This window comes from Strigops habroptila, chromosome 8 (genome assembly GCF_004027225.2).
Source record: "Strigops habroptila isolate Jane chromosome 8, bStrHab1.2.pri, whole genome shotgun sequence".
Classification (NCBI taxonomy): Eukaryota; Metazoa; Chordata; class Aves; order Psittaciformes; family Psittacidae; genus Strigops; species Strigops habroptila.
The window spans coordinates 19,631,637-19,658,913 of record NC_044284.2 but is presented as its reverse complement, the minus strand read 5'-3'; the positions used below and the strand labels follow the sequence as shown (position 1 = coordinate 19,658,913).

Sequence of the window (27,277 nt, the reverse complement as noted above, 5' to 3'; positions counted from 1 at the left end):
CATTTTCACTCACACAAACAGAATACTATGTCAAGAATCTTAAGTATCTTTTGGGTCTAGTTTAAGAACTGAAATGTATTATATTACAGGCCACTTTTAAGAATTTTATTACATCAGCTGACATAAAGTAGTGTTAAAACAGTAGAGCTGTAAAGACTTTCCTGCAGAGTATTAAGATGTTAATCTTGCTTTATTTTATGCTGTAAAGTTTAAACTTACGTAAAAGCAGCACAAATGTAAAGACCAGTTAAGACCTGTACTTTGCTGTACCTGAACAATATGTAGATTGGCCATTCCAGAATTCAGTTCTCCGTGCAGAAACACAAGAACCACCATAAGTAAGTTAAGGAACTGCAGCAGATTGCAGACTGGCATAGATTTACAACTGCTGTTGTGACTGCAGATACAACAGCTAGCTGGTTAAAGCTAGCTCAAGTATGAAAGCACCAGTCATGGCAACGCAATCCGCCCCTACAATCTTTGCATAGTTTCCTCTGAGAGGTTTGCACTAGGATGGAAGAAAGGCATGAAACATTGCCAAACCAAAAACAACCTAAATAAAGTCCATACATATTCAATTACAAACCTGAAACTATGTCATACTCCTGTATTTCTTCTGGGTAAAGCCCCTTCTCCCTTGTTACCCATGATGGAGTTATGCTGTGTCACTATGCCTCTTAAATCCTTTAGCAGATCTTCCATTAGTTTATAGAGTTTACATGCCAAAAATTTTTATCTTGTAAACTACAGACAGAGAACAGTTATCTTCCATCATCTTCAAAAATCTTGTAACTTTGCAGAAGTTATGGAACTTTGTAAATTAAATACAGACAGGAAAGAGAAGGTCAGCAGGTTTCCCTTTCAACATGGAACAATGCCCTGAGACAGCACAGTACATTAGAAAAGTTGGGGGGGCTGGTAAGGAACATATGCCTTAATAGCAGAAACAGTAACTTATATTGGAAGACCTTAAATTTGCTGGTGCTCTTCAGTGATTTCTTTAGTTACACCATAGTGTACATGACGGGAAAGAGAGAATTCCATTCCCTGTCAACGAGCCCTAAACAAGAACACAGAACCATAAAACAAGAAAGTAGTGCCAGACTAAGCGCAACATTTTTCATTCTCTGCTGTAGTGTGTGATTACTAACAAAAATTACATGTTTATAAGCTCCTTAAATAAGCCTTTAAAACTCATTTTTGCCAAAGCTGGCAGACTGATCAACCCTCCTTCTGTTCAAAGGGAAGAGTCTATAACATTTCATTATTAGTTTCAGTTGACACTACCCCGTGGTAGCACACACAGAACAAGCCTTTCAAGTGTTTTACCCTAGCAAATCAGAAAACACACTTGGATAAACTAGTCTGCAATACACATTCAGCTATCAAATGCTCAGAATTAGATTACTGTCTTTCAGAAATTGATTTACCAGCCCTGAAACTGTTTTTGGGTTCTAAAACTTATGGAACAGAGTCATGGGAATGACCACAATGGTTATTTATTGAAGCAGAAAACTAATCAGTAAAGCTGAGTATTCCTCTCAATTTTGATTTTTCAGCACTTATTTCAAACAGAAATTAACAGCCTCTGTCATGAGATTATATTTATACATGAGTGTTCATATTGCTTTTTATCTCTTTAGAAGGTCCCCAGCTGAGATGCAGTGGAATTTTACCTAGATTTGGAACAAAGTATTGAAATATTGCTTTAATGGAATTTTCATCTCCTGAAACCCACAAAGAGTAATTAAATGTATATAAATATAAAAATCATTCAGCTATGAGTTTGGAAAGAATAAGTTATTAGAAAGAACTAAGTATCTGCAGCCTCTTATATCTGGCCAGTTACACTGGCCAGTCAGTGAAAGTTGTCCCAGATAAATATACCTCCAAAAAGATGATTAACATAAAATCTTGATTTTAAGGATTTTACAAAATACACTGCAATGGCAATTCTTATCCTGCATACCGAATTCAGCCAATTATTTCACTTTTTTTAAAAGGTAACTTTGAGAAATCCTTGATACTTTGCTCAGTTCCTCAGGTGTGCCTTACAAGCTCTCCAGCACAATTCATCTCAACTGTTAACAGTTTCAGGACTGATTTACAAGAAATATCTCTTACTCTTGTTGGCTCAGCAGCATCAGTTTCTCTCAGAAAAACTGGATGAAAAGCCCATTCAGGCAAGGCAGGCAAAGTTACTTTCCCACAATTACAATGCAAGTTAGCAACAACATACTTCAGTGACCGTAGAATCAACTTTTTCTTTAGGACATACTTCTATGGCTCAAGATCTTTGGCTGAAAATAAACTCTGAAGGCTCAATATATTTTACTGAAGTCATTCTTTAAGAATACAAGGCCTACCCCCATCCTCAGTCAACACATATACTCTAAACTTGTTTATTCTTCTTGAAATGCAGAATGCTATCCACATGGGTAATATTCGGTTTTTGAATAGACACAAACAAAAGAGGAGGTTATTCTTTAAACTGAGGAAAGCCTTTGTTTTGCTTTTAACAAATTGACAGTTATTGTCTATGTATGTGAACTCCCTTTAAAGCCTCTGTATCTGCTTTCTTTCCATGAATACTTTTCTGAATAATTTTCCGAAACAAAATTGGATGTCTAATATCAGCTTCTCCCTACATTCTGTTACTCATCCTCTCACTCTCTCTCCCACAAAGAATGTGAAGTTCTAGTAGTAGGCAGAAACAGTGTTATACATATAGAAAATAGCTACAGCAACTCCCACTTAACAAAATAGGATTATCAGCCTTTAAGTCTTCAACCTTTCATTATAAAGATCTAAAGGAAATCTTGAGTAATACAACATGCTCAAAGCACAGAAATTATATACACCTCAGGAATTTTAGACTAAAGTAATAAAAAACTAAAACTACATTTTATACACTTAAAAGGGACGCGCTGCTCAGAATTCTTACCTGTATGACTGTTGAAGTGTGCAAAATTAGCAAAATTTGCTGTAGCAGTTGACTGGGGAGGAGCAGCAGCAAAGATATCTGAGCCAAGGTCACTGAGGAGGTCAAATTGTTTCTTTTCTTGTTGCTGCTGCCCTTGAGATCGAGCTACAACAGGAGACTACAAACAACATTTTGATTAGCTAATACAAAAAAAGCTGGTATTTTACCATACTGACTTTTGCAAAATACTAGAAGGATGGAGTAAGCATATTTCTTTAACAAGCCATTTATTTCTGAAGTTTAAGATGCTGTGTACAGCACAGACCCTCCTCCCACAGTATAAGGGAGACAATCTATTTATGCTATGGTAGCTTTTAAAGGAACTTTGCAGATTTCCATGGATTAATAGGGCCTAGAAGAATAAAGTAGCAGCATATAAGCAGCTTCAAAATTATGTATTTAAAACTGTAAATACTGCACAAATACAAGCAATAAAACTTAATTTTACAAGCTGGAATATAGTTATTCACTGCATTCTGAAAAAATCTTTAGAATTCAGTGTAGGGAGAGAAAAACTGAGGGATTTCATAGCAAGGCTGCAAGCTGCAGATTTCTAAAGAGGTCCGTTCAAGAGTTGCCTGTTATCCTAAAGGTAAAAGAGATTTTTAAGAGAAACTATTTTCCCTCCAAAAATCTAAGTACATAGTGTTGTTTGGCTTTACATGACAGCATACAGACACTCCTCAAAAACCACTTAAGACAGTTACAGAATGCATAGGAAGTAATGATAAACATGCACACTTCTCACCCACATATTCACTACTCTCACGGTTAACAATATCAGGCATTTCATTGTTTTCAAATAATAAAACAAATATAAAAATATATCACATTAGGCTCAAACTTTAGAGATATTTCAGCAAAAGGCTATCATAATTGAACTTGTCAATCATACTAGAAAATTCTGCTTATTGTAAATAACCATTTTTTAAAATTAAATCAATTTGGTCAATAGAAACAAGCTTAATTTAGAACCTGATCTGCAAACACTTCAACAGAATACATGAAGTTGTCTCTAGTCTTCGTATCATTAGGTAACAGTTACAATTGCAAGAATTCTGCCATTACAAGAGAAAAAGCACTGCTGAACAGTTCTGTGCTTTTCAGCTCTGTCATTACTCACTTGGCTAGGTGTGCCCTTGTTTAAGTGCAGTGCGGGTGCAGCTTCTCCCAAGAGAGATTTGAGTGGCTTCACCTCAGGTGTGCTGCTTGTACTACTAGCAGAAGATCCCGATATGGATGCATGCACTGATGCCACCACCTTTGCTTGCTCTGGAGGAACATACCTACATTCAAAAAGAGCAATGGTTTTTACAAGTTTAACATGGAAAGTTCTGCTTAACGCTGATAAGACTAAAGTGTGAGAACTGGTAGATCTCAGCTTTGCTATATTAACCACTGACCCTATAACAAGTATTATCAGTAGTCTACAAAATACCCATTATTCAAATATGTCAGATCTTTTAAAAATTGGACTAGAATTCCAAGTCATCAACATTTTATAGCACTTATTTAATACAAGCCAGGTGTTTTCCACCCCCTAATAAAAGCCTGCAAAACTCTTACTTCACATTGTTGTTCACATCCCCTTAAGCTATTTCTGCTCCATCAATACATGCTACATACTGAGAAACTTCTGTAGTTTCTTTCCTGCTTCCAGTAGAAGCTCTGAATAAAGTCCAGAAATCATTTTAGACAGCTGTGCTATCTAGTCTAAAGAGCACACAAGGAGGAAAGCACATTCAAGAATGTGAGGATAACAGTCCACCTTCACTTCTTGTTATAGAGGCAACATTTATAATTGTAAATCTATCTTACCATCTTTTCTTTTCATATTTTTCCTGTAGAAATTCCTTTACTTTCTGTGGATCCCTGAAGTCTGGAATTGCTGATGATCTATCATCAAATAGGCCTAGCCAAATCTGTTTGCACACCTTATAAAAACAAGCAAACAACAAGAAAATAACCGCAGATTAATCAAAGAAAAATATCTTAACTCAAAGCCTATTTAGGTTTACCGTTGTTAATACATCATTAAAAAGTGCATGGCTGCATGTTTTTCGTTCCAGACTGAGCTGCTTTAACAACTGACTGGTGCACCATGTACTGGTCTAAACACTTAAAAGTTGAAAGACCATCTGTCACAGCAGGGCAAGCAAATCCTAACATCAAATTTCACCATCAAATACTGTTTTTACAAAATATTTGTATCAGGCACTCATGAAGGGGCAAAGCACCTGATTTCTACTTGTGATATTTAAGACTCTTCTCCTTCACCTAATCTACACATTCCCTTACCTGTACTGCAGGGTTTAAACAGTTTCAACAGATTCCATATGCCATAAATCCCAGATGGCAGCTTTCAAAGGATCTGAGGTTTAGTTTTTATACTTATTACTATCTGAGTATAGGAACGTTTTTTCTTTAAAGGAGCCTTTCTTACCATGATGTATACTATACAACAGAAACTGCATTTAATTTACTATGGCTGACAGAAAGCAGAAGTACTCTTGCTCTGCTTTAATTTCCTAAACGTAATTGTGAGTAAGCAAAAGTTGAGCCAGTTGCAAAATTCTCAGTGTGATCAGCTTCGATTCCTGACCAAAACAAGAGAAAAGGTGACTGTTCTCAAAAGTAAGACATAGGAGTTGTCACATTTAAAATGTTTTCTTTAAGCACTTAAGACTACTCTGCAAGTAACCTTAGTACGCACCTAAATGATACAGCAAACATCAGCTACCCTCTAAAATAAGACTACCATTTTAGAACAGGTTTCTTCCAGAGAAGCAGAGTTAAGAAAGCTTTGTTTTTATGATGCATACCCTTTCTTCCCACGCCCTTTCTGAAACAGTCCTGAACATTCCTCTCAGCATGCCTCCTACAAACCTTGCCCTCTATCACTGCAATAGCATTAGGTTTTCAGCATGGTCCCTCATGACCTTCAGAGGAAGCACATTCTCTAACAAGCAAGAGCTGCAAAAGCTGACAGCCCTGGAAGTCGGCAAATCAAAGCAGAAGCTTGTGATACTGCCACTACATCTTCCCCAGTTATGTTTTCTTCTTTACCAAGCCAGCTAACTTTACCAAAATTGTAGCAAATCAGCATCTTCTGGAGCACTAGATGTCAGATGTGACAAAACTTACAGGTCAAAGATTGCTCAGGATTAGAGAAATTTAGACAGCGTAAGTATGTATTTCATACTTGATGTCTTGAATGCCCGCTCGCATTTCTAACACTACACAGTCCTTATTGTCATCTAATGGATAGAGACAAAGAATGAGAAGCAGATCTAACAAATGACCAAATGATAGCCCTAAATTAGTGAATTAGATACTCATCTAAAAATAAGAACAGTAGTTCCTACTTCAAATAAACTCAGCTATTCAACATTCACTAAGCAGTTGTACTCCACAAACGGGTTAACTTCAATACATTGATTTGAGTTAGCAAACTTAAGGTCATTATTTGCAGTATGGTAATAGGTGAAATCAAACTGAAGGTATTTGTTTAATACTTCATAAAAATATACCCTTAGCCAAGAAGTCACAAGTCTGATCTAAAATAACAGCTAATGGCATGAAGCACTATTTTAATTGTGGACATCTTTCACCTAAGCACTACTTTATGCTGACAAAATTTATAAAGTCAGAATATTAATGGTATAGCTTTAAACATCTGCAGTGGATAGTCTGATGTGGGCCAGCAGTAGCATTTCCATACTTCGATTTGTGAGTATAACTGCACAAACTAGCAGACGTGATTGCTAGAAGGAAGAGAAGTCCTGTTGTGGCTAGTTACAGAAAAGCAGAAAGACAGTCCCTACTCAATCCTGCACCTAGCCCAATAACACCCAGGGCTGTACCATGATTATTGGTTTGCATCCAGCCTAAATTGTGCTAGAGAATGAAAGAGGATTTCCTCTTCCCCACCCGTATCAGGCTATTACTCCCTTTTCTCCTACCACCCAAACCAAACAGGTGAAAGAAACTCATCACAATTACCATGTCACTAGTACCATAGAAGCCTGTACCAAGATCAACTCACAGCAATAGTGAAACAACAACCCAGCTTTTCACCTTTCTCCCTCTCCCAGTTTTCTGCTTTGTCTTCACCCTGGAGGGCCTAAGTATTCAGAGGGGAAGGGGGGTGGAACCACAACCAAAAAAACTACAACAAACCCAACTCCATGTCAAACAGTCTCAAGCCTTCCTGACCACTACAGACCATTTCTAGAAATGAGACAACAAGGTCCTGCGTGAATTTAGATTACCAGCTATAGTAGATAACAGTTCTATGAATATGCAAACAGGTACAAAGGAGGACTATGTTGTCCAAACACACTGTTGGTTTAAAATGATGCAAGCTTATTAAAAGCATCACTTCTTGCATTGCAATTTTTGCAAACCTTCAGAAAGCATGCTTCCAAAAGCATTTCCTGGAGCAACGGATTTCTTCTAAACACAGAAGAGTACCAACTGAAATATGCCTTAAGTCACTATTATCATTTATTTAATTAAACCTGCCAGGCATTCTTTACTGGTTCTCCGTTACTGGTAGCAGAAAGAATACTACTACTAATGGCCAGCACACAATACGCAACTACCAAGCAAAAGAACCTAGACATACATTTGAGCAAGAAGTTGTCATTTTAACAGAGTTTGACAGCAGTAACTATACAAACACAAGTTAAAACATCTACCACACCAGAAATGCAAATTAAATTTCACATAAGTTTCTTTACCTAAAGAGTTCTTCAAAAAAGTAGTTTCTTAGAAGTCTTAAATACAGACAAGTTCTTTTAGAAAGACAAATTTTATGGTTTTAGAATACACAAGAAACTACTAAAAAAGCAGTTTTGTTTATTTCTGTGTGAAGAACCACACAATGCTTTGAACATCAGCAGCCATTCCAAGCAAGCATTCAGAACACAATAAAAGGCCTGTTGTCTTTCCTTATTTGCTGGTGACCTGTACGGTCTACTTTTGTTACTATCATCTGACTTGACAGGGATCCACAATACTGCACCGATTATGTTTCAAGTGAGTCATAACACACATTTTTCAGCAATCAACAAAAAAGTAAATGGCAGTGTGCTATGCCTTACCATAGGATGAATCAAAACTGGAAATTAAACTAAAAAATATTATTGTCAGAACTTGCATTGTCCTAAGCTGTTTTTTTAAATAGTTATCTTTCTATACTCTTAAAAGCTGCTAACAGTACTGAGTCTTGTGCAATGAGAAGTTTGCTGTGAGAAATGTGAGTATTTTTACTGATGAGGCCATTGTAATTTTTATTTCAAAGCTATTTAAAAGTTACTCTTATTATAAAGATCAAGGATATTTATGCCATACAACTTGCTGTTGAGTTATGGTGGGGAATGATCATTCAGTATTCACATCTTGGGTACCCTGATTACTTCCCACTAATCATAGCTTTTAAATCCACTATCTGAATTTGACAGTACTTGAGATACTAAAAGATTGATTTTTCTACATTTCCACAATTTGGTTGTTTTGTTAGGATTTTTGTTGTTTTGTTTTTGGGGTTTTTGTTTGGTTTGTTTTTTTCGGTTTTGGGGGGGTTTTTTTGTTTTGTTTGGGGCTTTTTTTGTTACAATTAGATTGGCAACTTTAGCTGCCAATGCTTCAACTTGAGCTTCAGTGCTATGTTCTGTCTTGCCTGACAGCTGCCTAGGCAGGACACCTGAAAAAATTAGCAGAGTTATTCGCAGCATGTGATGACTCTGGCTCAGCCATTTCTTGCAAGACATGGGGAAAAAAACCTGCAAAAAGGCAGTAAAGGATATACCAATCTGCACAAATCCGAGCTTTAAATTACCAGTTTTCACGGTCAAAGTTTTCTTCTTTTTTGATACAAACTTACTATTTGAGGAAAAAACAACACACAAAAAACAACAAAAAACCAAACCACCAAGGAACTAATTTTCAAGAAGGAAAAATTCAGAACAATATGTTTTGAGAAATGTTAATTGATATCCCAAAGAATACATTTCAAAACACTTCTCTACTCCAATCTGACAGAAAAGGCTACTGCCCAAGTTTCATGATACCTCTTAAACTCCATTTTGACAGAATTACTCATTCCTTTGCTTTTACAGGTAACACATGAAGCAGCATCTCAACTCACTACAAAGTTATACACTACTGTTGAGTTACTGGGCCTAAAAATTCTACAGCTTTCTGAAATCCTTCTACATCACACTATTTTCTTGGTCATATTCTGGTTCAGCCATTTAATACTAATCTTGTTCTTTTCGCAACAGCAGCACAAATAAGCCTCTGCTCAAAAGCTTTGTTATTCACTAGAAGTCTTGCTATGCTCCTCCTTTTGATAATCAAAGCTTTATTAAACAAAATGCTCTGCTTGGAGGAGAAGCGCCTGACAAGGTGAAGCAAAGAGTAAACATTCAAGTTATGTGGAAACCCCTAGAAACAGTGGAACATATCCAACAATCCATAACCATTGTCCAGTGTCCCTGAAAAGTATAATTAGTCCATGTCCCACTGGTTCACCAATGCAGCAAGGAAAAAGAAAAAAAAGACAGCATTGAAGTTGGAATGATTAAGTGTATGCAGCATTTGAAAGTCTACTTGTGTTGAAGGGTTGACAGAAGCAAGACTGAAGTTTTGCTTGCCTCCACTACACTGTGGGAGCTGCAAAGTATCAAAACAAAGCAAAGCATTACCTTGTCAGGTAATGATAAGTAGAAAACAAGATTCAGCAGTTATCTTCATGAAATTTAAAAGTTCATGGGAATCCTTTTACAATTGGTTTGGGAAGAACAGTATCTGTTCTCTGCCAACAATCTCTAATGCTGCAAGGGATGTCATTAGATATTTGGCAACTAGATACTGGGAAGTTCAGAATTAGATCAGTAAGTACAGCATGAAGCAAAGAGGGAAAGAGAATCACAACCAGCTTCAACCTACTCACCCTGACCTGGATAAAAACCCAGGAGGAAGCAAAGCAGAAACTGTGAGTTGCCGTAACTTAAATATATCACTGAAAGGAGAAATTGGGCCAAGCGCACGTTGTATGTTATAATAAAGTCTTTACCTATATTTCTCTTCACACCATTGGTTTGCCTGAATCTGCACTCAATAGCTATTCTATTTGAGAGAAGTTGTTTTTCCTAGAATAACTACATATATTGTTTTCCATACACTATTTTCTAGCTTTGACAGAAAGGAACAAAGTAGTCATCCTGTTCAATGCACATCTGGTACTCCACAAAAAGTTAAACCAAAAAGGCTTCTGGTTTAAAACCCAGCCTCCTAGTAACATTTCATCCTTTCAGGAGTTCCAAGCAGGGTTCAAAGGCTAAGAGGAACAGAAACATACTTGTTTTCCATAAAAGTTTAGCTTTTGGTTTTGCTTCTAGTTTTGTTGTCACGTTTTGGGGTGAGGGGTTGTGTGTTTTTACAGAGCTGGGAAGGTGGGGAAAAACAGGCACAGGCACACTAAAAAACCGCTAATAAAGAAAAAAACCAAAAAACAAACAAACAACAAAAAACAAACCCACAAAACAGCAGTATCCATCAAATTTTGGAGAAAGGCTGAGAGAATCTGAGATTTCAGTTATTTCTATTCCAGTGCTACATATTTCAACTACCAAACAACACTTTACCATAACCACTCTGTCATAACTATTTCACTGATACACATCTCCAGCATGTGTGGGAAGGCAGATATGGGAGCAACAAAGGCCTTCTGCTTGCACAACACATTGAGCCACTACACTTTAGAAACTCCTCTTAGCATAGTTGTGCTTGTTAGGAGTAATAAAAATTCAGTTCGGCCAGCAAAATTAAGTTTTTGATCATGAAGCTGCCTTCTCTTTTGTGCATGGCAAGGAAAAGATATAACAGGACAAGTACTGCTGCTGGTAGAAGCTGCATTTCAACTAGACAAAGCACACCACCAGACCTACAGCACTTCTTGTTTAGACTCAGACATACCACTGCAGGAAGATTACACATGTCAGTCTAGTTTAAAAAGCTCTAATGAGATATTACCTTTCAGGAGGCTAGTAAATGCCAAATTAGACTTTTTCCTCTCCCCCTCCCCAGCCAATAAAATATCCTCCACCATGCACAACACATAATGCTGTTAGTGCAAAGAGTTACAGATTACCACACAAGAAAGCTATGTTCTAAAACATAACACTCACCACAGGAAGAAATATTTGGAAACAGTTCCCTTATGTAAGCACATTATAGCTTTGTTTAGTAATTCAGCACTTCTGATATCAATATTAATCAGTAATCTCTGTAGGTTGAAAGAATTTTATACTGTCACTAATTTCAAAGCCAGTTTAGGTCCAGAAGTTACAGCTGCTTTCATAAGCACAGAGTGCAAGCTAGTAAATCCTGCTAACAAAGACATTGTTCTATACACAATCAGCTCATGTATCTCTATATCGTATTAGCAGAACCAGGGATGTACTACAAGGACACCTGACTGCACAGCTCATGCTGTCAGGACTCATCAGCTCCAACTCAGTACTGCTCTTTCCACTCCAGGATTTCTAGGCCACATACCACAGTAAAGTCGATTCTATTAAGGCATTTTAGTCAGGCCAGACACCAGCTCTGAAGCAGCCTCATACTGCTACGAGTGTGGGAAACTGGTACTTGCCCAGGTGCTACAGAGAGTCAGGAAGACTGGCACCAAAACAAAATTCAGCACTGTTAAACTATTCCCAAGCATCTGAGCATACCTGCATAGTGTTCTACTCATTATCTCAGGTAAATATACATGGTCTTTCCTCCCAGAGATACACGGACTTTCCAAATACAAGACCAATACAATCCAAATAATTTTCTTCCACCATATACATATTAGAAATGTATATGTACATAAATGTATATGTATGAAATAGAAAATACCTGGCACTTTTGAAAAGTGTAGTAGAAAAATTAATTATGTAACTGATTTACCTCATAATACTATTTTTCAGCTTCAGGGGAAAGTGTCTGAATATTCATTCACAGCTCTAATGGCAACATGATATTAGTACCACCTCCACTTTCTGCAAACAGTGAGTTCACTTTCTACTACCATTGCTCTACTGAATCAGATGCCTAAGCAACATTAGCATCATTTGATTATAAGCATTCAAACAGATTCATCCCCATACCACTCTCTCATTATTCCTAACATGAAAGTACAGTGTGAAAATACATCACACTGTTCTTCATGAAGAGGAGAAGTGGAAAAATCCTAGCTAAAAAGGCATTCCTTGGAGATGTATATACAGGGAAGAAGATAGTGTCTCTCACCTGAAAAGCAGCTCTGAATAATCTCTTCCCAAAGCAGTAGCTGTGTGGAAGCCTTTTAGTAACAATGTTTTACACGTCACAAAAGTGGTAACTTGTGAGAACTGGAGAAAAGTTACTATTTCAGATATTAGGATTATTTCTGATTTTTTTTTTTTTTTTTTTTTTTTTTTAAAGAGGACTTCAACCTTATACAATACATTGACCTTATAAATACTCTTGGAAGGACAGTGGAAAAACTATATCCTCTAAGAACAACTCACTACCTTATCTCAAGGAAGCTTTCTTGCTCTTTCACTTTCTATTCAGGACCAGATCCCTATTGTACACCATGACCTACTCATCTAGAAGCCAAAAAGCTTAACACAGAGGCCTTGTCCATGTTAGAGAAACACTGGGAGGACAAAGCAGGAACAAAAAGCATTTTACCAGCTACAGAAAAATGGAAGAAAAATAGGAAACATACTAGATGGCAAAAAATTGAGCTTTATATATATAATCTGCAGAACTAGACCAACTGAATGTTACAACATCTAAACCATTCACTGACTGTACTTTGTTTCACATGTCCATATTCTAAAATGTTGGACAATTCCACATTTGAACAAGTTTATCATAGAAAATTTCATTTCTTAATATATACACAAGAGCCACCTATGCTACATAGCAAGCTAAGCAAAGAAGGGGTTTTTTGTGAGGTTTTTTGTGAAGTCAGATGAACCTCATCTCAATACTTTGGAATACTCACCTGCAGATAAGATAAAGTCCAATACCAACAAGAGAAAGCAAAATGTTTATTTAACTACTCCAACATGCAGTGTGACAAAGTGAAAACTTGTTTAATTAGGTTTTAAACTTCTAACTGTTTAAAACATCATTTCTGTTCAGTATGAGCACTTGTTAAATCTACCATCTGCAATTACAAATATCTATTCAATGTAACTTTAGAATTAAGGTAATGCACTGCTATCCAACAACCCAAAACTAAACTCTGGAGGGCATTTTCATTTATCAGGTAGCACACTGAAATCATCGCAATACTTTAATTAGAGGAATAAGTACTACAAACAGAAATAGCCCTGCTTTTGAAACATAGTATAGCTTTGCAGAGATCTGTGAACCTTTTTTTATGTCAGTAACAAATTATGTATCAACTAAATCTTTATGATTGGCAGACTAGTCAGATCTATAATGAGAAGGACAACTACACTAATCAGCTGACTAGGGATCCCTTAAGGTTCCAGATCAGTAAAAAATTAAACTGGTAGCAATCTCTAGCTGTTGCAGAAATTAAAACAAGTGTGGAGGAGGAGGGAGGAGAAAAAGGGAGGCACACATACACACATTTTCCTTTACATTTGTGAAGCCTAAAGCGAAGCTGAAGTTTACAAGCTAATCTTGGGGAAAAAAAAGACTCCAACATATTATATCTATACCCACAAAAGATTCTTTATTATTCTCCCTATGCAAAAAGTCATCAATATCCTATACATATATATACACACATATGGGATTTTATACAGCTTTAACATGCCAAAACAATTTAAAAAAAACCCTAGTCAAAACTATTACAAGTATTTTATAATGTCAAGAGTTTAAACCCTGTTCCAGCTTGGTCTAGAGGAATCATCCACTAACAGTCATTTCAACAAGTAACATATATTTATCAGGACAGAAAAAGAAATGTCTACTTCTATTTTCATTCTTCAACTTGACAGTTATGAATGGGCCAAGTTTAAGGAAAGTTAAGTATCAGCATTTTGCCTAATGATGGAATCTATCCCTGCAAAGCTTCACAAGAACATGTTCACAGGACACTCTGTAGCCTACAATCAATAGTTCTACTAAAACAGAATACAGATTCAATGAAAGTGAAATATAACTTTTTCTAATATAGAACGGAAGCAAAAGCCAACTCTAAAATCCTCAGTGCTATAGGAGGTATTAAAATACAAACTTCATCCTCAAATTAAAGACAGCAATAGCCACATCCAGAGTCTACATGCTCCACACATCCCCACAGAGCCAATGCAACATTTACCTCACAGATTTTGTTAAAAAATTATTAAAAAGAATTAAAAGGCAGTACACTAGAACTTTTTCCTTCAGAGCTGCCCCAAGCCAGTCCAAACATATAGACACTTATTAGATAAAAATCCTTAGAAGAGAAAAAAAATTTCATTTTCCTCCCTCTCCAAGAGCCTTCAATGCTGATATACTTCCATTAAAGAAAGAGGCTATTGAAACCACTTGAAGACTTTCTGACACCTACTCTGAAGAAATACAGCTACAAGCAACAAATGTATTTTTGTCACAGTGTGCTCTTTCAGGAAACACTGCTGCAGTCAGTCTCAAGGTCTGGGCTTGCAGGATGGAAAAAAAAATAAATAAAAATGCCTATTGCCTTAAGCAAAAACAAAAGAAAACCCAATTCAGAAATACTGATCATGTAAATCTAGATTGTCTGAGTTGGGCAAAAACACGTAACATGGATGATCAGCAACCCAAGTGAAACTACCTCACTTCAAATGAAGCTGGCTTCAGACTTCTGTCTACATTTTGCTACCGGGGGGGGCGGGGAGAGAAGAAAAAGAAAAAAAAAAAACAAAACAAAACAAAAAACCACACACATTTTCCTTAAGTAATATTTTAAAGTTTATCAAGTGGTTTTGGCACTTTCACATTAATCTCCAAATGATACTTACTTCGTTTCCATGTTTCTGCAGAAATTCTATTTCCTGTTGTGTGAAAGTAGTCATTGAAATTGACTTCACTCTGTGGGGTGGATTCAAGCCCCGTCTAAAAGAAGAAGCAAGTAGTATTTAGTCAGTATTCAGGAAGTCTGTCATCATATCATCACTTTTAACATTACAACCAAAAGTCAGTCAGTTTGAAACTCCGGAGCCATCTCTGTAAAATGCACCATTTTGGTACTGCCATAGAACTTAAGGCTGTGTAAGCTCATCTCAAAATAACATTCAGCATCAAAGTCAAATAATTGAGTTTTAGGGAAGACCAACATTTATAACTGCAGATGCAAGCTCACTCTGACATTTTTTATGCAAATTTAAGAAAACAGAATTAGACTTTTTTGTTTAAATTCTAATCTGCTTGCCAGAACTTGTTCACCCTTGTCTCTACCTTTATCTCCCATTCTTGGGCCCCTCTGTTGTAGTTTTCTTTCTCTCCAACTCCTCCGTTACTTCAGCCTATTCTTACTACAACTTCTACCCAATCACTAGATTTCTTCAAGCTAAACTCCCCAGCTCAGGTTCTTTTTCTCTTGCTTTAATCTGTATTTCCTGTTTCCTGCCAGCATCTTTTTCTAGTTCACTTTTTGCCCTTCCATCCACAGGTCTGTTTCCCTTCCTTCTGAAACTGCACAAGTCACAACAGCAAGAAAACCAATGTTTTTATTGTGTTCTCAAAAGAGATACCATTACTAATGTAGTAGCTCAAAACTTCAGCAGCTCTGCCTTAAGCAAAGATTGGCACCATTCTCACATCCATGCCACAGACTGCTGAAGCAGGGCTAACAGAAACTCAAGTCATTTGTGCTGCCAAAGCCTGACATTGTCAAACCCGGTTCAGTCAAAACCTGCAAGCATAGAGAAAAATCCTGCTGAGCAACAGTGCCAGTATAAGAAAAAGCTTTCTTTCTCTTCAAGCTCTTTCTTTAAAGACATGCTAAGTACTGCTTTTGCCCACAAATACTTAAAATCAAGCTGTGTTTTGCTCAATGGAAACAAGAACATTACATCCTAAATATGCCAAACAGTAGAGACACTAACTTAGGCAATACAATGGGGTTAGTTTAACAGTTAGTCAGGCCTGGATTTTTGTAACAAAAAGAGGGAAGGAAAAAAAAAAAAAAAAGAAAGAGACTATACATTAAACTGTGAGACATCAAAGAACACAAAATTCTGTGGTTATGTATACGAACAGAAAGTTTCCAGAAAGGAAGTTGAGGGAAACATTAGGAATGTAATATGGGCCTAACAAACTGCTAACGAATCAGCTGATAAGAGTTAGCTTTACTGCTTGTATTTTTGACCATGCTTTAATTATAAATTTGGTTCACATTCCTTTTAGGAATAAAAAACCACCACACCACTGGCATCCAAATTTAAGACTACTAGTAGTTTTCTTAAACTCCATGATTGTTTCAAGAACATTCTAAATTAAATTGTCATACATGAAAACAGCGTATGACAAAAATCTGATGACCCATATAGTAACATTTTTTACTCAAGTTTCACAGAAAAATTTTAACCAGGTGGTTAGCATCCAGCTGGTATTTCACAGAAATATGCTCCATCAAGTCCTATATTACAATCATTGTCCCTTGCTTTCACAGTAAGTATAAAATTGGTTCCATCTACCTTAGTCTGTTCAATTTACTCTCCTCCTACTAAGGAGGATTTACAGTTAGTTGTAAACTATTTCATGACTATTTCAAAAGCTAGGGTTATTCACTAACACATTCACATGTTTTTCAGCACAGATAGCGTATCCAAACTTTCATGCTAGGTTCTGCTGGAAATTAATTTTTACAATAAGCATAGTTTAAGTGCTATATTGTACCTGTGTTTGTAATTTAAAGGCACTGCACAAGTTATTTAAGCAGTACCTACTCTATACTGATCTGCTAGGGCTCTTCAAAACATTTACATCGGCAAACACTTATATTCAGTTCTGTCAAGCAGTAATATCAAACGTACTTAAAGCATCGACAAGATTTTTAGACTCACTAGAGACTTCCTACATGCCTCTCACACTCCAGGGAGGACTGCTCTAGAGTTTTAAGGTTCAGGTTATAAAGTTACCTGATTTACACATTATATCCATGATGTGGGATAAGATGAATTCTCTTTTTTTTTTTTTATACCCTCCTGATAAAGGAGGGCATCCCCACTCCTAAAGCTCAGCTCACAACACAGAAGTGTTAGGTGTCTTGCATGATGAAAGAGACCATGTTGCTACATCAGTGGCCCAGAAGGACTGGAAATCCTGAACATAATTTTTATAGCCATAAATGCAAAGTTAATGATCAAGCTGCAGTACTACACATACAAGTATTTATGTTTACTTAACATGGCAAGGGGTGGGAGGAAGCCTATGAAAAGCTTTCTCTTATGAAAGCAGTGCAAGAAGTCAGACTGGAACACAGAATTCAAGACAAGAGGCTGCATTTTTCAGCATACAGACATTGCCCAGAACATACACATTATTTTCCTTAGATAAATTACTTTGATTCTACCATTAGAACAGCTAAACCTTAACTTCTTTTAGATTTCTAACTAGGATGAGCCACTTTCAATAACATTATACCCACGAACTGACTAGAATCTCCCTAAAACAAAGCAGCTGTGGGATTTATGAAGCAGAACACGAGAACTAAGCCAAGGTACAAAAGGTACTCTTACTTGAAAAACCTAAGACATTTTATATGCTTCCTCACCTACAAAGATTACTTGATGACCCAAATGATTCACAAACAACTCATCTACATATGGGGGAAGCTTACTGGCAGACAACCAAGTATGATTATCTCTTCTGAAGAATTCACAAGCCCTCCTTTTTGTATTAAAAAGAAAAAAAAAAAAAGGCGCAAAAGCATCTACCATGTGCTGTTTCCTTGCATGTATTTTCAAACTTAAACAGGGAAGAATTAGGTTAGATATAAGGAAGAAATACCTTACTGTCAGGGTGGTGAGGCAATGGAACAGGTTGCTCAAGGAAGATGTGGATGCTCCAGCCCTGACAGAGTTCAAGGCCAGGTTGGACGGGGTTTTGAGCAACCTGGTCTAGTGGGAGGGGGGTTGGAACTAGATGATCTTAAGGTCCTTTCCAACCCTAACTAGTCTATGATTTGACAAGAGCTTTGCACAGTTCTAATGCTTTACAGTATTCCCTATGTACCAGAAGATAAAATAGATTATAGCCCCTTAGTCCACATTAATAATACCTAAGTTTAAATTGACCCTGAACAAATATTTGCTACCTGCACCCATGCAGCAGTACCATTTACTCCTTTCTCTAGTACAGAGTTCCTGAAGAAGACAGCAACCAAACACTACCTCACCACTTAATCCAGGTCACAACTATCTCCTAAGAGACCCTTGGGGAAGATGACAGAGTAACACTATTCTGTCATCTGCACTCATCCAGCACACCATAGCCAGCACATCCCACTCATCATGTAGATCCCACTCATCACTGCCAATTTCTACATGCTCAATGATTATTTCTGTGGAATAGCGCTGTGACCAGAACTTCCTGCTATGAGACTATACTCCACTGCCCCTCCATCGAATTAGTCCAGGCTTCGAGTGACATAGCCTATCATAGCAGCAGCTACAGAGAACACGAGTTCTCTGTTCCTCAGAGAGCATTGTTAAAACCGGTGCTCTCGCAAACAAAGGAAGCTTTAGGCCACTGACACAAGATTCTGAAGTCTGGCAATTGAAGCATTAAACATTTAAAACGCTATCAATGAGCACTGAACATTCGTTATTAGCGTAATTTAGTAGCAAATTATGGTTGAACTTGTGATTGTTGGCAGAGTGGCCATTCCAGATGTCATTGAATCTGCCTGCAAAGGCCAGGGCTGGGAGGGGAAAAAAAATTCAGAGTGGGCTCTGCTGGAACAGAGGGTCACTTCCATGGGAGGAACAGTGGGCAGACAGCTACTCAACACCTCTAATGTCCCCCTGTATCACATTCTAACATGATCTCAAGTCTAAGCCAGCAAAATCCAGTTCCCTAAGAAACAGGAAGTTAATGAGGCAATTCGAATGTCAAAGCATCAGAACACCCTACATCCCAAGGTGTCTGGAAAAAAAGCTTTACAATACCCATGTCACAGCATCTGTTATTATTTCTATTCTACTGTTACTAGTATAGAGAATATAAGCAGTACTGGCCATTCCTGATACTTGTAGACCTCCCTAGAGACCCTCCACCATTTCACAAGCTCATTTATTTTTAAAAGCAAAAGGCTCACACACACATTTAGAAGCATAGTCAAGGTTAAATTAACTTTTTTCTTAAAAACAACAACAAAAAAAAGACACCACAAAAAAACAACATCCTTTCTGAATTGTTGGTATTCACAGTGGTATAGACATTTCCTTTGCTCTCCAGCCATGAAACTAAGAAACACAGTAATATAGGAAATACCCTTAATATATATACACACACACACACACATAAAAATACACAGAGCCATTTTCCAAACATGCTCCAAAGTGTGTGTGTGTGTATGTGTAGAGAACTGGAAAGTCATGCCAGCATAACCAGAATCACCTTCACTCTAACAGTTTATTTAAACCATTTTAGTTTCTGCAAAATTTCTTTTGGGAAAAGGGACCATAAACCACCACCATTGCACATAGATTTTTTTCATTTGTTTGTTTTGTTTGTTTGTTTCTAGTATCTGCCACCAAATACTCCCATCCCAGAACTTAAAATTTCAGCTAGGAATATTATAAGCAGCCAAAAGGCCACATGATCCAATAATTGTAAGAAATAGCATAAAAGAACTTCAGCATTCCCCACAGTAACCATAACATTCTAAACATTCTTTGTTGCTCCTTCCTGACACAAGCCCAAAGTGCAAACATCTGAACAAGAGACTTCCTCAGTAAGTTGGGAGGGAACAAAAGGTAGGAGTGTCCCAATAATCACATCAGGAGATACATACTAAAAAAAGTCAAGATAAAATAAAAAATCTCTACAGTACAGAACTTGTGGAAGTGGACTCCTACTCAAACAGGAATATTTTCCATTTGAGAATTTAAGAACATGTTCTTTTTATGAAAGTTAGGAGCAGGCTGAGTGGTACAGAAGTGCTTGAAAGCACAGATATGCACAGACAGCTGAGAAGCAAGGCAAAGAGGCATTTGATAAGACAAAGTGAAGGCCGCCACTGTCAGCAGGATGCATGGTAGCACCCAGAAACACAACAGACATAGCTACCAACATAATCCTTTGAACCAAAGGACTTGTATCAAACCAACAGAACCCCTTTGCCAACATTTCCCAAGATGCGGTTTTGCTATAACAAAGAGAAGTCTTCTGGTTTTGTATTACCGTAAACCTTAACCCAAGAAGACTACTCCTCTAGAGCACTCTCAGGGAAGAAATGTTCACGTATATATTTCTACACATCCTATATTGCTGTCAAACACCGAAAAGTTTAATTAGGCACAGCTTCTGTGATGCTAGGGTGCTTCGCACCACCACCCCCCCCCCCCCGGAAGAGAATTTAAACAGAGGACAAGCAGAAGTATTTTAAGAGGAAGCCACTATCCATATCACTGTCCATGAACTTTCTCCTGCATACACCATTTTGCACAGCTAAAATTCTGCTCTGGTAAACCCAATCTGATGAGAAAATTTAAAACCAAAGTATTACAGAAAAGGACCTGCTCTGTGTTTCTCATACTTGACAAGACTCACCTTCAACATTAAAGTCTGAAACATATCTTTTCAGCAAAGTCACTATTTCTCTCGTCATTTTTAGCAGTACTTGGAACAAGCTAGACATACTTTAAAATAATTAAGAAAAATGGTATTTCTTTTAGAGCTAGTAATAAATAGCACTGCACTCTTTCTACACATAGAATCCTTGATGAAACTAATGATGGATCTAAAATGAAGGTTTGGAGTTTAGTTAGACCATCCTTGTCAGGACAGTGAATAAACACTTCAGAAAACTTGCAAAAAAAAAAAAACAAACCCAAACGTTAGACTTCAGATGTAAAAAGTTTGGAGTTAACTCACGGAGAACAACATGCCTAAGATGATACCAATGTTAGCAGCCACTTTTAATTAATTGAGAAACCTTTCTGAAGGAGACTTGTTAGCGTACCAGTATTTTAATCTTTCACTGGGCACTTCATACTTCACAAACACCACACAAAAAGTCTACTGGACTCAACTCAAAAAATACTTCCTGTACCAGATCAGAAAAAAATAATTAAAACAAGAAGCAATGCAAGTCATTCACATTACATACAAACAAGACTGAGTAACAAGATTATTAAAGCTTTACAGTAAAGCAAGTATTATGAGGTAGAATGCAATCAGCCATTAAGAACTACAGAAGCAACAGTACTTTTACACTTATTTGCCATTATGTGGTTTCTTCCCAAGTCATTTCCCTCCACTGTGAACTTCTACAATGAAGAGCATTTGGAAGTAAATAAGTTGTATGAAGGACTTCTCTGATAGAAGCGTTAAAAATAACAGTTTCTAGTTATGAAACAGGCATGACCTCTCTCTACACCAAGTCTCATCACTAACAAAAACATCACACTGGCTCTAGGTTCTAAGGTGTTAAACGAACACATGTGATCATGCACACAATTTATGAAAGCATTTCCAAGTCAACATGAAAGAATGAGCCTAATTTTATTTCAGAAGAATGCTTTAAGTCCTCTTGACAATCCTTTACTCCAGCTTTAAGTGTAGGTGTTACTAGCTGTAACAACTAAAAACGTTCGTGGTTTCTTTTTCATAGCAACACAAAACCACTGCATATTTAGAATGAATTATTTGCATTTTATTAGAATACCAATACATTAACAACTCTTCTTCATAAGGAGAATTTCTTCCTTTAAGCATGGTAACATCCAAATAATGGCAAACTTAACAGCACATGACAGTTGTCCCCTGCTTGCTAGCTGTTTCACTGCATGTACATCTTTTTGGTTACTATAAATTGGACTATGGACTTTAGTAGTCCATACCAACACAGCCAACAGATAAAAGGAACAAATCCTACTGAACCCACGCAAAAACATCTCAGCAGTACTCATAACATATCTGTCTATTAAGGTCAAAAAGCCTGAAAAATAAAGAAAAAAAATCTTATGGAGCAGTTTCATTATGCTGTCAGTTTAACTGGTAAGAACATGTGCAACCATTAAATAAGCTCTGTGCAGTAGCTTAAAATAGTTTCACATGCCAGCACAAATAACAGTTTGCTAACAGAGCAAACAATAGCCAGAGCTGGTTAAGTAGCATGTATATGTCAAAAACTAGTGTCTCTTTTCAGTACCACAACCTGAATACATTTTCTGTATTTGCGTCAAGCCTGTTCAAAAGTCTACACAAAATAGAAGGGAAAAAACCCCAAGACTAATTAGCTGTCTAGTAGTATAAAAGGCAGTTTGTTCCATGTAAATTCAGCACAGAACTAACATGTTTGCTTTGTTCTGAATCTCAATATAATTACTAACTTTGTTCTAAAACACCAGATCTTTTACTTGGAAGGCCTATGTGGGGTACTTAGTCCCTCTTAGTAAGGGGACAGAAACTAATTTAGGCTCCTGAACGCCTTTTATGAAGTCAAACACAAATTTGTATCCCTTGACATACTACTTATTACTTAAACCACTCTTTGATTCTGCTCAATTTCATAAGCACAATGCCACAGAAATGTAAACAAGCAAACAGAGTTAACTACAGAAACGGTAACACTGAAGACAGTAGGGGTTTTCTTTTCCCCCATGTTATGTATAAGTAACTGAAATTCAGAATTGACTGATCTCAGCTCTTGGTTTCATACATGCTATGTCAGAGGAGGAAGGGTGGAAAAGGGAGGAGGAGTGGGGAGGCCCATAAAGGAATGAGGAACAGGAAAAATGCAATCCACTTTATCAGAGCCAATCCCTTTCCAAGGGTTATATATATAGTTTTTAGGAAGTAATAGATGCAAGAGCAAAGCCTCCTACTACTTTTCTGATCAAGTATATGAAACTGTTAAAGCAAGAGTTTATCCTCCAAGCTGGAGAGTTGTCCTATGAATTACTATCGAGCATAACTCGATACATAAAAGGCTAGGCTAGTGGTTTAACTTAACATTATACTTTAAAGTTAAACGTTAGGTTAAATGATTTTTAAAACGTTAAACTGGGTATTCACAATACGGTTACTCTCCCCATGTCTTGACTGTCATGAAAGTGAACTGTTACCCACGTGCCCCCTTCTCTTTCCAAAAGTATTCTCCACACACTTGCTTAATTAACTACACCTTCAATGGTACCTTGGGGGGGAGGGGGGAGAAGGAGAGAGGGAGGGAGGACGGGCACGCTCCCCCCTTCCCTTGCGTGCCGTAGGCAAGCGCTTACACTCCCTACGCGCAGGAAAACACCTCCCTGGGAGCAGCTACAGGATGAACTCCGGACTGCTGCTGCCCGCCGGCCACGAAGGCTGCCGTGCTGCCCGGCCCCACACTCACACACCCAGCTAGCAACGGCCATCTCCCGGACCGGGGCTCCGATGGGGATTTTTAGCGAACACTCCGGGGAAAGCCTTCCGGCTGCTCCCCTCCGACGCGGCTGAACCAGCAGCTCGGCGCTGCCGGGCGGCAGGGAGGAAGGGCGAACCCAGGAGGGAAACGGCTGGCGCAGCGAAGCCAAAGGCGAGGCGCTGCACCCCGCGTAGCGGCTCGCTGCGTCGCCGCCCCAGCAAAGACCGGAGGCCGGCCAGGGGCGGAGGTCACCCCGCCGGCGCCGGGCTGCCCTCCCCCCTCCCGGGCCGGCTAGGGGGATGGAGCCGAAGGTCCCCCCGCCCGCACTCACAGGATGCCGGAGCAGGAGGTGCACACGAAGCTGCCCACCGTCATGTCGGTGTAGGTGGGGCCGCGCTGGTCGCAGTCGAAGCACTTGCGGTTGGGCGGGAGGCTGCTCATCTCCCGCAGCAGCTTCAGGTGCTTCTCCTCCTGCTTCCGTTTGGCGCTCGCGGCCATGGCCCCGCCGGCGAGGGGACGGCCCGGCAAGGCGCCGGGCCCTACTCACACCCCAACGGCGGCGGCGCTCCGGGGCCCGGCCGGCGGGAGAGGGGGCCGGGGTGAGGGGAAGGAGGGGGAAAGGAAGGGGCGGGCAGGGCACCAGCGCCCGCCGATCAGCCGGGGCGGGAGTGCGGTCGCGGCTTACGCCGGCCAGCGGCCCCGCGAGAGAGGGCGGGCGGGAAGGGGGCGGGCCGAAGGGCCGCGGCGCGGAGCAGGCCGGCGGCGGCTGCGCCAGGCCCGGGGCGGCTGAATGACGAGCCCAGGCGGAACCTGCGCGACACCTTTATGAGATCAGAGAAGGAGATGGCGGCGGCGGAGTCAAACGCGCTCCCCGGCGACAGCGCCCTCTCTCGCGCGGGAGGACGCACTCCCCTCTCGCCGCGACCCCAGCCTGCGGGAGGCGCCTCTAGCGGGGTCGTGTCACCTGCAGTGACCCGGCGGGGCGGGGGGAGAGGCGGCCCCGGGGAGAGCGCCGCGGCGGGGAGGAGCTGGTCCCCTGGAGAACCCAGACGGACAGATCTCTGCACAATGCCCGGCTCGCCCCCTCTGAGGAGGAGGCGATCGCCCCTCCCGCCGTGTGCTCGGGGCGGGCTGCCCGCGACACCCCCGAAGCCCCCCCCACCACCACCATCCTGGGGTGAGCGCCAGGCGCGGCCGTTGGGGGCCGGTCTCCACACGCCCCTCAGCGCCAGGCGGGGTGGGCAGGCGAGGGAGAGGGGCTGTTCATGAAGCAGCTAACACCGGCCCCGCCCCGGCGCTCCCTGTGACGCTCTGCTGCGCTCTCGTCTCCCAAAAGTCTGAAAATCCGGCCATGGAGGCTGAGGCGAAGGCGGTCCTGTCAGGAAGCGTTTCCCAGAGGGGGCTGCCAGGGGTCCCTGCCCGCGGCAGTGGGACTGCCGCGGGGACGGGCCGGCGGGTGTAGCGCTGCACAGAGGGAGTCGTCAGTGCGATTTTGGCAAGGCAGCGGGGTTTGTGAGGAGAACGTTGTTATGGGTCTGTCTTTTCTTGCTACGGAGATGGGAAGTACAGAGTTTCCCCTTGGGAATTTGGTTGTCGGTGCCCGACTGGGCACTTACTCATTAAAGAAAAGAGAACAGAGCCAGCAGTCACGTATATCTGCTGATACCCTTGAGGAACCCTTGGCTCTGGCTGGAACTCGGATCTGCTGCTGATAAATAAAATATGGTTTTGTTCCTTCCAAGGGTGCCTAAAGGAATTTTTTTCAACAGTGTGCAAAATCAACATTAAAAAAGAAAATAAATGTACTTTATACTTTGGTGATTTAAGTTGCAAAACTGCCTGGCAACACTATCTATGTGTGATTAAAATCTCTTAAGGTTTAATGATTCCCGATGCAACGTATTTAGGGCCAGGTTTTGCATCTCTGACGTCAGCACATATGTTAGCTCTAGCTTTTGTAGGAGCAAAATGTTCCGTTTCCTCATAGTTTTAGTTAAGAAAAATCTAGGACTAGGTGTTCAGCATCAGTAGTTTGGCATTCCTCCTCTGATCTCTCTGGATGTGCTGATTTATGTGAGCTGATAAACCAGTCCTAAGTTTTAAACCCAGAGTATAATGCACTGATCTCAAATTTTTCTAATACGGATGGCAGGAGCTGTTCACATTGAAAGATAAACTCTGCTAAATCATAAATACTGCTTACGTAGCATTGTTAAAAGTAAACACGAAACATTTCCAGTGTTGTAAGGACCAAATTCTCACTGCTTCCTCTGATTTTTCACTTCTCTCTGAAATGCTGATATTCTTCTTATGCAAAAGGTTTCCTTTATTTTTTTTCACCTACCACGAAACATGCTAACATTGGAGACTTGCCAATGACCTAAATGACCTAAAGTAGATGACATTTAGGGGAAAAGAAGGTTAAAGGCTGAAAAACAAGTTGGTTGGGGTTTTGTTCCTGGAAAATACTTTGGAGAGCAATGACTGGCCACAAGACCTGCTGTAGCGGAGAGTTGCTACATACAGTTGGGCTTTGTTTCAACCAGAGCCAAAGGTGCTTTGTAACTGAAGCGGGAATGTCCCACTTCAACTGCTTGTGTCCCAAATGTACTTACATGAATATCACACAGGAACAGTTGTCAATAAAAACAATGACATCGTCATTGAAGTTGTCATGGTCATTAAAACGTGGAACTGAGCTCTCAGGGAAAATCCTAGTCCTGAGACTTAAGTCACTCACAAAGCTCCATAGGAATCCTGCAGATTTCGTGTTACACTAGAGCAGGCTCTACTTTGATTCATGAAGAAACAGTTCCAAAGTTATTTATGGTCAGCACCAGTGCAGGCTTATGCTAGCAGATAAATGACCTTTATTAACATTAATTTGGTTTAGAAATCACCTTTTAAAAATACCAAAACTTTCCATTCTATATGTTATAAAGCTGATTTACCCCAGGAAACTATATGATGAGACTTCAGAGGCTTGTGAGAATACACCATTTTACAAATACCCATAAACTATGTAGGATTTGGGTTCTTCTAGAGACTGTGAGCATATCTGCTCCAAACCTTGGGTTCCTACAGGCAAGCATCGAAATCTTGTTTCCCACAGGAACCTGTGCTTGAGAAATACAACCACCTATGTATAACTGTATGTGTTACGCTGTTGACACATATTGGTGTGAAAGCTAGCTACATTAGCTTCCAGCCCTGTGTCACCTCCCCACAAGCAACACTGTAACTTGCGTTGCTATTCCACTCCCTCCTTTTCTATTTTTTGCTGCTCGCAGCTAGCATTGATTTCCTCAAAGCAGATGGCTTGTGTTTTCTCTAAATTACTAAGGGAAAAAACCCACAAATAATACATATGAATAAAAACTCTGCTCTTCAGCGTTACTCTTTAGTTTTCTTTTTCCTGGTAGATTTTTCTGTTTCTCTACCCCAGAACCTGAATTTCCTCTCCTACAGCTCTTCTGTCCAAATTTGTTCTTCGTTCTCTCCTCCTGATGACCAGACTTTTGTGGTTGGAAAGATGCTGGCCAGCCGTTTATTCCAAAAGTGCTTAATCCCTGCTGCACCTGCTACAGCTTTTAGCATTAAAATTAATTTTTTAACAAGAGGTAAAGCAATGATTTCTTACGCTTGCAACGTTTCTCTTTACATAAAAACCAGAAATTAAGTCTTAGCCAAGTTGTGGGTAATATCAGAGAGATGTTGCTTTAGTAAACCCA

The 27,277-nt window shown here is 39.5% G+C and overlaps 1 protein-coding gene across 6 annotated transcripts in view; it reads right to left on the bottom strand.

Moving 5' to 3' along the window:
- The window catches only part of AGFG1 (ArfGAP with FG repeats 1), a 37,327-nt gene extending 12,045 nt beyond the window's left edge, over nt 1-25,282 (bottom strand). For 5 of the 6 annotated variants that reach the window (XM_030493981.1, XM_030493982.1, XM_030493983.1 and 2 more), the window contains exons 1-5: nt 23,878-25,282; nt 14,992-15,085; nt 4,802-4,917; nt 4,107-4,269; nt 2,945-3,101 (exon numbers count right to left, since the gene is read on the bottom strand). In XM_030493981.1, coding sequence (XP_030349841.1) covers nt 2,945-3,101; nt 4,107-4,269; nt 4,802-4,917; nt 14,992-15,085; nt 23,878-24,044 — 697 coding nt within the window. In that variant the 5' untranslated portion in view covers nt 24,045-25,282. Of the gene's footprint in view, nt 1-2,944; nt 3,102-4,106; nt 4,270-4,801; nt 4,918-14,991; nt 15,086-22,076; nt 22,140-23,877 lie in introns of all 6 variants that reach the window. The other variant, XM_030493986.1, reaches the window with a different exon arrangement.
- Nucleotides 25,283-27,277: the final 1,995 nt, after the last annotated feature.